This window comes from Apaloderma vittatum, unplaced genomic scaffold, assembly GCF_000703405.1.
Source record: "Apaloderma vittatum isolate BGI_N311 unplaced genomic scaffold, ASM70340v1 scaffold13867, whole genome shotgun sequence".
Classification (NCBI taxonomy): Eukaryota; Metazoa; Chordata; class Aves; order Trogoniformes; family Trogonidae; genus Apaloderma; species Apaloderma vittatum.
Window position 1 is genome coordinate 23,928 of NW_009726780.1, and position 14,944 is coordinate 38,871.

Genomic DNA, 14,944 nt, shown 5'->3' on the forward strand with positions numbered 1-14,944 from the left:
ATTTTTTAGAAAAAAATCTTATGTTAGATTTTTATAAAAGTGTAGTCAAATTGAGTAGATTACAAGGATTCATCTATATTTTAACATCAAATTATTTTCTGACCAATGTGACCAGTTAGCCCTGCATATAAGAAAAAAGAAATGGTAAAAATCTCTGGAAATCTCTTGAAATTTAGAACATCAATTACACTAAGAAAAGAACTAGCCAAAGCTACTCAGTGATTTTAGAATTCATTAATCCTTTAAAAAAGTAGCTTAACCAAAGCCTTGCATAAATTCTAAATGAATTTTTAAAAATGTGGCTTTTTAAGCTAGATTCTTGCAGGGAAGTCTTAATGTCCTTTCCACACACTCAGTATGGGAGACTGATTCCTGCACGTAATTCTTTTAAACTTTGGGTTTTTTAAACAGAAGTTTTACAGTGAATTTTTATTGGCAAAATACAATTCACAGAGAGGCAAAATTAGCAAGCAACTTCATAAGCAGCCACTGACAATGCATTCAGTTTTACATGAAGAAATAAGGATTCTCCCTCAGAATGGCTCCAGGGTTACATCCTCGTTCCCGGGTCACCTGCTTTTTATACTGCAGCACCAAAAACATTATCCATGCATAACAAATATATAAGTGTCCCACTATGTCAACTTTAGAATTAAATCGTAATTGCTACTATTCTTACACAAGAAAAGGGGGAAAAAAATTACCATTTTCTTTTCGTAATCTTGTTATAAATTTCTTGGGAGGTATTACTCCAACTTTTTTCTTCTGGGTGGCTATACTGTGGAAGAGATCAGCTAAGCATGTAAGAAGATTCTCTTTTTTTCTTGGTTGACTCTTGTATGCTAAGACTTTGTCTCGAAATGGTCGACAAAAATAAAGTGCCTGAAGAACTGAATTGCAGTAGCATGTATTCCCGAACTATAAAGTAAGAGAGAGATCTATTAGCTTGCATTGCATTACTGTAGAAAGGTAAAATTAACCCCAAAGTATTAGAGAACGCATAAGCAGGGGCAAATTTTCTGCACATCATTTCTTCTTAACTTTAAGACAGTAAAGCATATTTCTTTTGCGTCAAGTATTAACAAATACACTGTATATAAATGTATGAAAAATCTCCAGAAATTTGAGCAATACTGTATCATTTTGTCTCACCTGTAAATGTAATTTATTAGTAAAATTTTGCATTTACTTGGGTCAAGACGTTCAAAAAAGACCACCAATTTCACAGCTCCAAACACATGCCCAGGTAAAAATATCTATCCATCTACCACAAGTCAGCCACAACAGTAAAGAACAGGCACAGCGTGACCCAGTACTGTGAAGAGATTCAGCTGTAAATTGAGAGCTTCTCAGACACTTCAGAAACTGAATTCTCCAAAGCTTATTAGTTGTGATCAAAGTGAGAAATAGCTGCTTTAACCTGTTCCTACGTTTTCAGTTCTCATTTTAGAGGGACAGGATTAGCATTCAGGAGTTTTCTTAAAAAACTGCAACAGGGCATGTTTAGGATTCAAAGCTATGATACCGGTGGTACTTTCGACCTGAGACTGACAGGAGAAGAATGCGCAATTTGGACACGTGCATTTCGAAGGAGGCAGGCCACTGAATTGAAGTGGGGCAGCCAGAAAAGCTTCCAGAACCCGCTTTATACGAGGACACTCCAGATGTCCCTCTTCCCCAAACTCCTTCCAGCTCTGAGGCACTTGAGTCTTCTGATCACTAACATCGGCCTCAGCTCACTCCAACTCCGCCAACATCTCCATCACCTCTGTGAAGGCATCATGAGCTGTTGGTGGACAGAGCCACTCTCATTTCATACTGCCCTCCTCCAGTGAAATCTGTTATCTAACACCAAAAGGGTGAGAAAAATCCTTATAAGGCCCTCAGCAAGAAATCCAACCTTGCAGCTGCAGTCACTCAACCTGCAAACTGAAGCACATACCTACTACACACATTCTCTAAAATGTGAAAGCTATGTTCATATTTATGTTTTAAATAAAGACAGCAGGATATAAGGGTCGGAAATTCTAAGACTATATTGTGATGGGAAATCGTTATACGGCAAAAAGTTGTGCATTTAAAGGTATTTTAAGAGCAGTTTTTTTCAACAGAGAAAAAGAACCAAAAGCTTTTACATCTTAGAAATAACAGGGAATTAATTGGTTTGAGGTCTGCTGATTGACAAACAAGAGCACCGTGCAATTTAATTACAAAACTGGAAAGTAAACTGTTTTTCTGTAAATTAGCAAAGTACAAAGAACTACTTTCTAAACACCCAAGACACACTCAAAGAATAAGAAGTGTGTTTTTAAAAAGATAATAAGAAGTCTTCAGAAGTCTGTATTAAAAAGTGAGGAAAGTAACACCCACTATTTTTATTTACTTAAGATAGGGAAGATGCTTATATTAGCTTCTTTGGGGTCCAAATCTGCAGTCAAGTAGGTCAGTGAACTTAAGAGGAAAACCAGGGCTTTTTTTCCTTAAAGGAAGCAGATGAAATCACACAGCAGTTTATGTCAAAACATTAAATATTGTGAGCTAACTACTTATGAGTTTATAATTAGAAATAGTCATAGAGAATGACATTAAAACGTTAAGAAAGTTCTTAAAATTAAACCAAATGGCAAAAGTGCTAAAATTTCTACAGCCAGTGTCAAAAGATGAAGAGACAACAATTAGAAATTTCCTAACACACCAATTTTAAAAAACGAACGATCTGATGATAAATTCATTAAAATGGCAAACATGCACTGACAGACAATCAAAATGTGAAGCAACAGAGAACTCCAGACACTGAAAAAAAATTCAGATTAACCTAGTAAGAATGTATGTTAACCTACATGCTTGTGGGTCGAAATAAAAGCAAGCACATTAGGATCACAAAAGGTTTTCTTCAACCAAATTCAGAAAGACAGTAGGCAATAGAACACTGCAATGAAAACAAACTCCTGAAGAAAATTTAATTAGTTCACATTTGGTTTATATCTAAAGCATCAGTCTTCGTTGCTTCAAAACCTAAAATCTTTTTAAAGTAAAAGCTTCCAATCATTAAAAAATTATAATGGTATCTCTACTAAATGGCAAAGGCAAGAAGGTGGGGAGGTTTCTAGACTAAGCAGACAGGGATGTTGTTACGCAAATAAATGCTGGTCTTACCAACCATCGTTACTCTACTTCCCATCTTTGACTCCAATACAAAAGCAGATCCCATCTTTAGAAAACACCCAAGACCTTGTTCCTGTCTCCCCATCCTCCCACCACCTGTTTCTTCCAGTGCTCAGCTCCCCTCCTAACCTGGCCAACAGGCACCCTCCCGCTCCCCTTGCTGCACAGTTCTTTCTCCCTGCCGCAGGAGGACAGCCCTTGTAAAATGCACAAGCGCTGTGTTGTAGAATGAAACGCTTGCAAAGTTTGCCGTAGAATAACAGCAGAAACCTGTAAGAAAAGCAATCACTGAAATTTTGTATTTTAAACCGCCAGCCTGTACAGCATACTGAAAGTCCTCTACCTCAGGCAGGAGGAGTTAGCAGACTATATACAGCAGAGTTATTTTAATCCATGTTTTCAGCTGGTTTAGTGCTCGCCTCCTTGTTTCTGTGAGGATCATCTTAAGATGTGCGTATCTAAGAATAGTAAAAAAGTTGTATTTTTTTTTTCAGTTCATATTGTTCTTCTGTTCTAAATTCTGAGAAATCGGCACTCAGTTTTCCACATACTCCTCTTTTTTCTTTTTTTTTATATTCCAAAATCAGTTATAACACTCAAATATATGCAAAAAAAAAAAAAAAAGAGACAATCAGGAAAGTTGCAACAAAAACACCACATGCTCACTAAAGCTTAAAGCCTTATAGTTTACTTTTCTGATGCAACATACAACTGGAAAGGAAACTTGGTTGTTTAACCCCGCAGATCTACAAAAACAACCAAGTGATCTACAAGAACTTAGATCTGCTCAAACACTGTCTTTGTGCAGCACTGGGGTTCCTCCCAGCTCTGATAACCTTTATTTGTTGCAACGGGCCACACCATTAAACAGGATTTCTCCAGACCACACAGATCCACTGCAAGAGACTTCTGCATAACTGAACTTCCTGCTCTAGAAGTCTGGTAGACTGCTGAGAAGCTACCAGAGTAGCTCTTATGAGATTATAAATGTTCATTATTTCATACTCACTGGATAAAAATCATTCATTTATTTTGTGAAGCACATAGATTTGAGTAGTTTGCATTATCACACTGTAGAGGGAAAGAAGAATAACAGGCAGACTTGATGCTCCTGATTGTCCACATGCAGGGGACATCATACTACTCACCTCTTCATCTTAATACATATCTTAAGTAGTTCCTGCATGGTATTGTCCTATCAAGCCTAAGCTTAATTTTCCATTTAGAGCTTTCATTGATAGAATTAAACATCTCATCAACCATCTGGTCTTTCATATGTTTCCCATAATTGCCCTTTCTTTCAGCACATCCTCTGAATAATCCTTAGATTCTGCCACAAAGCTGGAGAGGAGATAAGACAGTGCTTCTACCTTCTCTTCTTTTACACTACCTCTGGATAAATGCTACATTTACCACTAACAGATCTCTATTTCCAAATTGTCTTCTTTATCTAAAATCCTGTCCTGCATTCCAGACATCTCACATGGCCAGCTACTACACAGTTAGAAGACAGATACCGATTTCTACATTATCTCAATTTTTTCCATTACTCTGGACAAAATTAGGACAAACAAAACTGATAAATTTAAAAAAATTAGCAGCAAATGTTAAATGAACCTCTATGAGCTTTACATCCTGCTATTCAACAATTAGAGAAATCAATTAAGGCAAAAAAAATGCAATTTCTATCACTTCTCAGTATAATAATACTCTTCATTATCTCATTACTTAGTATTTTGTTTAATTAGCATTAGCTCTGTCTTTCTTTCCATTGGCCATAGTCTGCTAATGAAGTGGTCACCACCTTTCTTTTTTCTGATAAATTCTGCTAGCTTACACTTACAGCATATACATACTGTATCCGTAAACACAATCTGTAGAACAGATCAGAAAACCACCCAAGCAACAACATGACTGAATTTCCTTAGCTGACCACTGTACCTGAAAAACACAGCACCAACGTGTCCTAGAGGTATTGCAATCCCATTCCAATATTTATTACAATCCAAAAAATTTTGGCCCATAAAACTTTACCATTTGAAGCTAGAATAAGCAACACTCCTGTACTACGCTGAAAGTTAAGAGCCTCGGAGGTATCTGAGCTGCCTGTCTCTTATGTGTGTGGCTGAGGGCAATGACTTCCAGGCATACGTTCCCTCAAATTTCCTACTCCCTCTGGACTACAGAAAAACAGTATTTCTTGATATTCACCATATATTAGGAAGACTGCTCTTTCCTGAAACTTTTCTTAAGGGTACAAAATATGTAAAAATTCAAAATTAGGCATACAATACAATTTTACTGTAGATCCTCTCTGGGCTTGGATGAGAAATGAGGAAAACAGGTTATCTGTCCACAGAACAACAAATCTGAGAAAAGATAACTGATCTGATGGAAAGCCTAAGATCTGCTACAGAACTAAGGAGAAGTGTTAAGAGCTGAACTACTGTATTTCCTCTTTTCAAAGTAACAACTTGCCATTTTGAAGGTATTTCAACTTCCATGAGAAAGGAAAAAAATCCCTAATTAAGTCATGGCATTTGAGGTGCATGGAAGTCAGCTTATTAATAAGAGTGTTTACTGACTGCACAGCATATATTTGGACTCCAGACTCTCAAATCATGTCAGTGCTAAGAACCTAGAGGTAGAGACATATGTTACACTAGCAGGCCAGCATCAGAAGTAATTAGTTTCACTAAGTAAAGCAAGACAATAACACTTGTTAAATCAGCTTGGTTTAAAAATGTACTTTCAGGAGCCCCAATAAAGAAAATAATACTTAATTTCAGAATCATGCAATTTCAAACAAGACATGATTTTCATGGGTAATACTAGAAACAAAAATTTAAATTATTCCTCAAAACTAATGATTGAATGAAACATTTCAGTATGTTTTTTCCACCACTGCTTTCCCCTTTGTGCTCACTAATTTTTTTACATCTTAATACAAATAGCAGATGTGAACATTTCATATCATAAACAGTTTTTTCACTCAGACTACCATATTATGAATTACAAGCTATATATTTTTTAAAGTATATTTTTAAAAAACATATTTTTATGACATGCATTTTGATAACAAGAAAGTGATTTAAAAATACCCTACAATTAGTAAAATAAAAAAGTATAAATACTCAGTCCAGTTTCAACAATTATTTTACTAGCATATTTCAACAAATACACTGAATACTGAAACACATTTCAATGAGCATGTATATTCAGTGACCACATTTTCAGTGTTTTTATCATTCACTTAGTCATATTCTAGTAATTTAACAAATCCACTCCTGGCATTTCAAACCAATGAAGTTATGGACTGAAACTTACATTAACCAAACCAAAATAGTGCTCATTGACTGGAAATTGCTCCGGACCAATCTCTTTCTCCAAAGCTGAGGCATTGGCGCCCTAGAAAAATCAAAAGCAGTAAAATATTAGTGTTGCAACTATGCACACAATGAATTTAACTAGTTGAGGGGGAAAAAAAACCCACAATTTTTTTTTTTGCAAGGATGAATAATCAAAACCAACCAACCAGAAAAAAAAACAGAACAAAACAAAACTACAGACCTTGCTAATAGCAAACCAGTATCTTCAGATCTTAGAACATAAGACTTTCAGTTTACTAAACTTATGTTACACTGAAGCTCTTTCTAGTAAGGAGAGAGGAAAACAAAAATAAATGAGACTAAATATTGAGAAGGGATGAAACAGCTTCCTGTCTCTACCCTGGAGAAGGGGAAGACAGTAGAGTTTGTCATCCAGCTCAACAAACATACACGGCAAATTAACCAAATTTGTTCAGTTAGTCTACAGCTTATATACCTATAATAAAGAACTCAGTACTCTTCCACTACAAGAAAATTATTTCAACATAATCCAAAATACCTTATACGTGTTTCCAAAGAAGTTCTGTTTGAAAACATCTCAAAGTAAGTTATATCATTTCTATGCATTTCCATGTAATTACACTGTTTTGATATTCTATATTTATTATTTTCAGAATAAAGCTTCTTTAATAACAATTGCACTAGTAGTATTGCAAAGCAGCTGATACGAGGGCTGATACAAGTTAAGCTCCTCCTAACTTTCATAGCACATCTCAGAAAGTTATGAAATGCAGATTGCTCACAGGAAGCAAAGAGATCGGTCTGTTCCACTTACACTGAAAATATAAAAAGTTCAAAATGCTTTGCTAAATACCTTGAACTTCATAAAATTAAAACACAATGTAGTACAGCCAGTGTTAGTGTGTACTGCAAATGCTGCAGCCTTTGTCTAACAAAACTGTTGGGTCTGATCCTTGAAACAGAGTCAGAGAAAGTAACTCCGAATGTTGACTTAACTGGTGCAATGAACATTTGGTTTCAAAGGAAAGAGTTTTTTTAGAGACAGAAAAACCTCTGTTCTGAAAAATTCAGCAAATAAAAAATTCTGGCTTTCTGACACTATTTGCTTTTAGAGAAAAGCATATGTATCCAATTCTCAACCCCCTTTTTTGCATACAGCACTAATATATATATATTTCTATATCCTCTATCACACTAATACATGAGCATGAATATTCCAGTCTAAAATCAGGTCTAAGTGAAGCCAAAATAGCAGACAGTATGCAGCAAAGAATCTTAAAAACAGACGTTGACTCCTTCCCAACAAGTTCTTTGTTTACACTAAAGATGTAGCAAATAGCCCTGGACATTACAACAATAAAATGAAATCAAAATCACAAACTGCATTAAAAACAGCAATGCAGGATTTCACAGATTAATTACAGCTGGGCAAAGGGAGACAGAATTAAAATGAGGACTGTATCAAAATGTGCAAAATCAAAATGAGACTCTTATTTAGTATTTGCCATGACAAAACTGTGGTACTGCAGAACTTAAAGAGTGGTTACACAATCTAGCTTAGTAGTTCTGAAAGTGGAAACACATGGTCAAAGGCGCATTAGGAGATAACAACTTTAACTAGAACAGAGCAAAAGAGCGCTACTCCACACTTTAGACAGTGCAGCTCTGCTCCATTCACAAGGCCCCAGCTGCTTTTTCATCAGTCATATCCCCCTGCAAATATCCAGTAGGATAAAGCCTTTCCTTTCCTGGGAATTTGGCTGCAGGGCTCACTACTTTAGAAGTTCTTCTCAAACGGCAGTGGTGGTGGTAAGGAAAAGGAGTATAAACCCTCATTTAAGATTGAAGCACTCCACAGCTTCTGATTGTTTGGTTTTGCAGTCACGAGCTTGGGGAAGGTGGATAGTATTTATAAATAAACCAGAAAAAAGGAACTGCGGATGTCTTTTTATCCTATTGTTAAATCTCTCCTTCTTTAAAAATAAATAAATTCAAGAGCAGTCTTTTCGGAAATTCTCTTTTCAAAGCTGGGTGGAGCAGATGCTTTATTCTGCCTTTGGAAGCACAAACTTTGATGTTTCTGTTTTGTATAGACCTGAGAACTGTATTTAGTTTCCTAGCGCAATAAAAAGATCCTGACTTGGCAGTAAGAAAGACATGTTAAGATACTTCTGTATTGTTATGGTTTTGGGATTATTCAGGGCTGTTTCATTCAAGGCTTAGACTTCCACATGATTTCAAAGCACGGCATTACCTATGTTTGAATGCAGTTGTTTATGAATGTTTTATTACTACAAACCAGCATGGATGTTTTACACTAATATAACAACCCTTAAGCTACTCAGACTTCCCTCTACAGATCTCTTTTTGTCTGTCATAAAGGATGTTATTCCCACAAAGTAATCATTTGTACTGTGCACAGCGTGTTGGCTGCAGAGACCAAAAACACAATAGGCAGCAGGGGCTTGAAATCATAAACTGAAATGCATGTTCACATCTGACCCATAAAAGCTATTTTAAAACTTAACTCTCCCTCTCTGCAGAATGTTTCCCATTCATTATTAAAGTACACATTATTCCTCCCAGTTGACTCTTCGATTATGCAAACACAGATGGAGAGGGGAAGCACTATGACACCACTGACTCCTATGGTACCAGACCATTGTTTGGGCAAGAGGACAGGAGAGGCTTAAGGCAGAAGTGGAGTCTTATCTCTTTACATCAGGCAAAATGATGGCTTTACTGCAATCGGGATCTAGACTTGGGAGATTTTGGTCGGTGATGTATGCTGCAGAGGGTAGAATTTCTTCCTCTGACGCTTAAATGTGACTTAAGATTAGTTCCAGGCTAGCTCTGGGACTGAATACTCAGCTGCAGCTACATTGTTTCATTTAGTTTCCTCCAAAAGGAATCTAATTTGTGCATTCTAAAATCACTCCAAGATGCAAACTAAAGTATGGTAAATCGGGATGCCTGCGAGAATCACTTCAGAACTGCACACATCTTATCTGAACTAAAACACTAACAAAAACAGAGCCAGCACTTGTCTAAAGGGGGAAAAAAAAATCCATCCTGTATTAAAAATACCGTATACAAACAGATCAGCAAGCGGACATACAACTGCAGCTTTAAAGTGTCCTGCCTTGTTGTGCTAGTAGGCAGCATTTCTCTTAGAAAGACCTGACTCAGCCTAACGGGCTTTGAAGATTACACTGGTATTAGTCTTATTGGGGTGGGATAGAGAAGTTTGATCTATAGCTTTCTAGAATAAGTATCAGTTGATACTCAGTGGGTCATATTTTCCGTAGTTTGCTGCAATAGCTTTATCCTCTCGCTCTACTGATCTGCAAATTTCCTGAGTAAAACCAAAAGTTTGACCTTTAAAATTCTTATCTCAGAGCTTGTATTTGTTGTCAAAATCCTCAAGATCCGTTTCTCCCTTCACACACGCACTATGCTTGATTCTTCTCTACAATGCTCTCCACCTCCCTCAAGAAGCAAGGAACAATAAATATAAAAGGTGACTCATATAACTAAACCATGTTTGCACAGGTATATATAATCCCAATTTTGTAGACATGACCCTAGTAATAGGTAAGTGAATAACCAGAAAAAAAACCCCAAACACCACAAACTAGAACTTTTTCTTCTTCCTAGTGAAAGAAAGACATGAGTAAAAGGGAAACTCAGTAACCAGTGAGGGAAACAGTTTACAAGCGTAAAATTAATTTAATCATTTATAATTAATGGAAAAATATTTCTAATTTATAATAGAATTTGTTTACAATTCACAAAAATAAATCTCAGTATAGAAACACTCATTTACTAGCGCTTTCACTTTCTTTTTCCCCCGTGTATTACAAGACTCTTCCTTGTTCATGCCACTAGTTAAGTATATGGGATTTCATAGCCTACACTAATTAATGCACTGTGACTGATGGAATCTTCTGTTAGAGAAGAAATACATTCGGTTACGTTTTATCAGAATATGTGAATTCATACTTTTCCATGTAACTGCACGAATCAGGATTAAGAGCCAACAGAATAGCTGTATTACATCAGTTTATATCTGCTGTTTCAACTGTCTTGCATATTCTAATCACAGGCAGTTACAACAAGAGTTTTTATTAAGTACAAACATCTCTGTCTGATAGCATAGCATAAAATTATCTTCTCTCCACATTTGGTGTTTCTACCACATCTATCTTTTTGAGCCCCTCTGAGTATACAAAGTATTTTCCTTCAAAGTAACTATATTCTGTTTTGAATACTGAAATCAAAGATAAGTTACTCTCGCATATGAAGCTAAGACTTAGAGAACTAGGGCTCTGGGCTTGAATCTTTCGTGGAATGGATTTTCAAAACATGAAAAAACGTAATGATGCTTCTACAGTTCTTGCCCAGTTGCCACCAGACTTGAACTGGACTTGGTCTACTACCTCCAACAGAGGATGAAATCATATTGCTAAAAACTAAAATAGTGCCCAAAACATAAGTCATATTTATACTGTATAATTCTGGAAAAATCCTGCCATAATGCTGTTTGTGATTATCAGGTGCTTTTGCTTCAGTTTCCTCCCATCACATGGATTTTCAATAGCATCGGTACAACACATCGCATAATGACACTTATTAAGCGGGGTCCCAAAAGATCAAAACTATTGCCTTCAAAGACTTTTAGTTAAATGTTGAATCACACTAGCAGTCCAGATACAAAGTCTGTGACATGTATTTAAAAGAGGATCTGATGGTGACCTTAGAAAACTTTCACTGCCTAAAAAGTACAAACATTTATAAGCATTACATAAATCTTTTAGAAAAATCTGGCTTACCTAATCACCCAAAATGCAGAGACAGAGGAAAAAAAAATGGAACATATTTGCTCAACCACTTTTCTTGATAAACTGCACATTGTGGTATGTTTCACATGCTTTTTTAAAGCCACATAATTCCTGTTTCATAAAAATAAGTATGTTGCTTTTCCAATTTCCCATTTCCTTGGAATTATAAAAAGAATTTGAGTTTACAAAAAATTATAAAAACGTTTTCCAGTTATAGTCTACCTATGTTAATACACCATTTTGGTTCTATGCTACAAAAAGATCTAGATTCTTATTTTCTTCAGTTGAAAGATTAGATAGACCTTATTGAAAAAAAAATCATTTGTTAAAAGCATTTCACTTTAGCAAGCTTCCTAAGCTAGGAAAACAAAAGTTACCCCCCTACACAGGGCTTTTATACACTTCTCCAACAAATTTGAAAGAAAAAAGTAGACAATATCAGTTAATGGATAGATATCCTTCTAGCCCCTTCTTACACAATCACTCCTTTTAATGAAAATTAGTTGCTTTAATAGTTCAGAAAAGTAAATACAAAGACTATAAATGACCAATCAATATTCACGCTTTGCCTAGTAAGAGGATTAGTCATGCCCCCTGAAATAGATAATAATTCTGAAGTCCAAGTTTGTATTTCATTGCTTCTTCATGCTTAGAACTTCCACAATGAATGTATGCGTACATACAAGTAAAAACAAAAAGAAAATTTATATAACTGAAATTATCCAACTAAGTAATATGCCAGCTAAATATTTATCCTTGCTGGAATAAATTTTGCTAAACAGCTACACAACTTCAGGAATTTTTTCTTCAGGTCTCATATATGACTTTTTTTTAATTTTAATTTAGAGTCAAACTCATTTTTATGTAAACTTAAAACAAGTTTTTCTAAATTGATTAGTAAAGTAGGGTTGCAAGCTTATATTTTAAAGAGCATATGTACAAACTCATCTGTTATTATCATATTGTAGCACGTTACATCTACAAGAATGACAATGACAAATGCCACAATCATGTGTGAATCTTTGTGTCATATTATCATGAAATATTCTCCTGATAAAAACTCCAACAAATGAATGAATCTCCCTACTGTAGTTTAAGTTCTTACTCCAACTATCTAATGAATAGTTCTCCAAAATTTAATGTGCTTGCAACAGAATCACCACAACAGAACACGTGCTTGAATACTCCAGTTCACTGATGAAGGCAGATTCAGGTCATGATGTCTGAGCGAAATGCAGTGGCTGAGACACAGTACATGTTCCTTCTTGCCCACCCTGCTACGTGAGCATGTCAGACAGCTGCAGAAAGGAATATCACAAGACTCCCATTTTCCCTGCTACTTCAGTTCTCTTCTCCTCTGCTTTCTTTTCTATGACCTCCCCGCACTCTTTTCCACAACTTTTCTTTCCTTGTCCTAACTCTCAGTTCTCACTTCTTCCAGCATGCATCTTCTGTACGCTTCCCTGTGAAATCTGTTAACTTGATCATCAACTAATGCTTATAATATTATAATCCAAGCTTCAGAGAAGGCAGGGCAATTAGGAGGAGCAGGAGTGAGTTCATCATAGTCATTTCTGGCTGACTGCAAACTCTGGGAAATATCAAGTTACATTAAGTGTAGATTCCACAATCAGGTTTGAAAACCCTATCGTAAACAAGTAATTCCTTAAGCAGTAATGAAGTCCATATATGTATACCTATCTTATAGTTAGTTATACAATTTTCCTGTCATGAAGTGTTTTTACAAAGCCTCTCCGCTATGCTATCCAAGGTAAGCATACTGCAGCCTTCCTCAGCTGAGCCCTCCCAGGGTCTGTTTCCTCTAAACAGACTTTTTTTGGTCACATGCTTTTTTGAACTTAAGTATTTCCAAGACCTCTTCAACCCTTGTCAACTGTGACTGAAACAGGCAACAGGGTACCGGTGACAGTACCCTCAGGCAGGTAGGAAACAGAAAACAGCCAGCCATTCAGCGTGACTCCGCAAGTCTTACTCATTTTGAAAAAACAGAGACTTCTCGCGCAGAACACACTGTTACATCACACATTCGACATTTACGTAAAAATTTTGTAGCTGGTGTCAGTGTTGGGAGGCTGAATCAGTCAGTGAAGATATTCAGTGACACTGACACTGTACACAAGGTGCTAAACAGGTAGACAGAGAACACGTAGGCAAACACGGGAAACATGAAGAAAACATTTTCATGTCTATTGCTACAGCTTCTAGATTAGCATAGCTTTAAAATTATTTTTTCCAGGTTGTGCTAACATAATCAACCAGTTTCTAGAAGAAACACTGAAAAACAAGTATTACTACCATTACAAGTTCCTTCCACCTGTCTGAAACTAATACCTTTGTACCTTTTAAGCTACAAAGATAATGTCTATCTTCTCTTTGCTACAGCTACTATAGGAGTTGATACCTTTTAACTGCTGTCAAGTTTTTGCTGGCTTCTACACAACAGAAACAAAAGTCAGGAGTACTAGATTCAACCTCTGTTTTATGGTGAGTATAGCTTGGGCCACATCTTTATTGCAGTTAGCACGGTTTACTTTACCACTTCTCAGCCATGCACTACAGGAAGAGCTGTACCGTCTCAGGTTCGAACACTGGGGTACAGATCAATGAACTAATGAGGCACACAAAAGAGCCAACTCTTTGTAGACAAGAGTAAAATCATCTCAAAAGGCACAAGGGCTAACAAACTAAAAATACAGAATATCACTTCTTCACTGAACACACACAACCTGTATTGTAAAGTATAGTACATTGCTTTCTAATATTTGGAGCTTGAAGAACAGGGTGAGGACACATAAAATATGAGTCAGCAGAAAAGAAACTTGAATTTGGATACAAAAAAAAAAGAAGTCATAAAATGCACAACTGCAATGGAAGAGCTTCTTCAACACAGTTCCAGACTGTTCTATTACATGCATGTTAGGTTTGTGTAGGCCCAAATTGTCTCTTGACAAAAATTGCCTGTTACTAGTTTTGTACTAACCAAACACAAGAAGGGAAGCAACAGCCTGAGAGTTCTTGTAAGAGGCATGGGGAAAGGCAAAAAAAAAAAACATACAAGAATTTTTGAGAAGCTGTTGGCGGTTTATCAAACAGTGGGTTGACAAAAAGAAGAATTGCCAGGAAAAAAAACCCCAGTATTACTCAGTAATTATATTTCTTTTTGGTTTTACAAAACATACGCTTAAACATGCATATATGATTCCTACTGAACCTAAAAAGATCTGCCGGATCATAACCACATTGTTCTAAACAACTTCACAGTAAATGCCAAGTGCCTCTTCATATTATCTACACTGAAATATTTTTAAGCACAATCTTACATTATCTATCAAGTGTTGAAAAAACTTTTACAGCAGGTATTCTATGCTACCAGTCCCATGTCACAATTCTATTCAAGCTTATGGATCAGAAAGGCACAAGAAAAAGTACTATGCCTGGAGTGCATCCACCTCATTGCACACAATTACAGTTGGACAGATAGTACCTAATTGCCACCAGAATTTCAGCTTCATGGATATAGACATTCCAGACAGTTGTAAGATTGCTTCAGGATTGACATGAATGTCA

The 14,944-nt window shown here is 36.2% G+C and overlaps 1 protein-coding gene across 1 annotated transcript in view; it reads right to left on the minus strand.

The window, feature by feature from the left end:
* The window catches only part of LOC104268896 (ubiquitin carboxyl-terminal hydrolase 12-like), a gene marked incomplete at its 5' end in the record, with an annotated part of 30,731 nt that extends 16,232 nt beyond the window's left edge, over positions 1-14,499 (minus strand). Inside the window, 4 exon segments of the mRNA XM_009873418.1 lie at positions 705-918; positions 6,493-6,573; positions 14,358-14,459; positions 14,461-14,499. Coding sequence (XP_009871720.1) covers positions 705-918; positions 6,493-6,573; positions 14,358-14,459; positions 14,461-14,499 — 436 coding nt within the window.
* Positions 14,500-14,944: the final 445 nt, after the last annotated feature.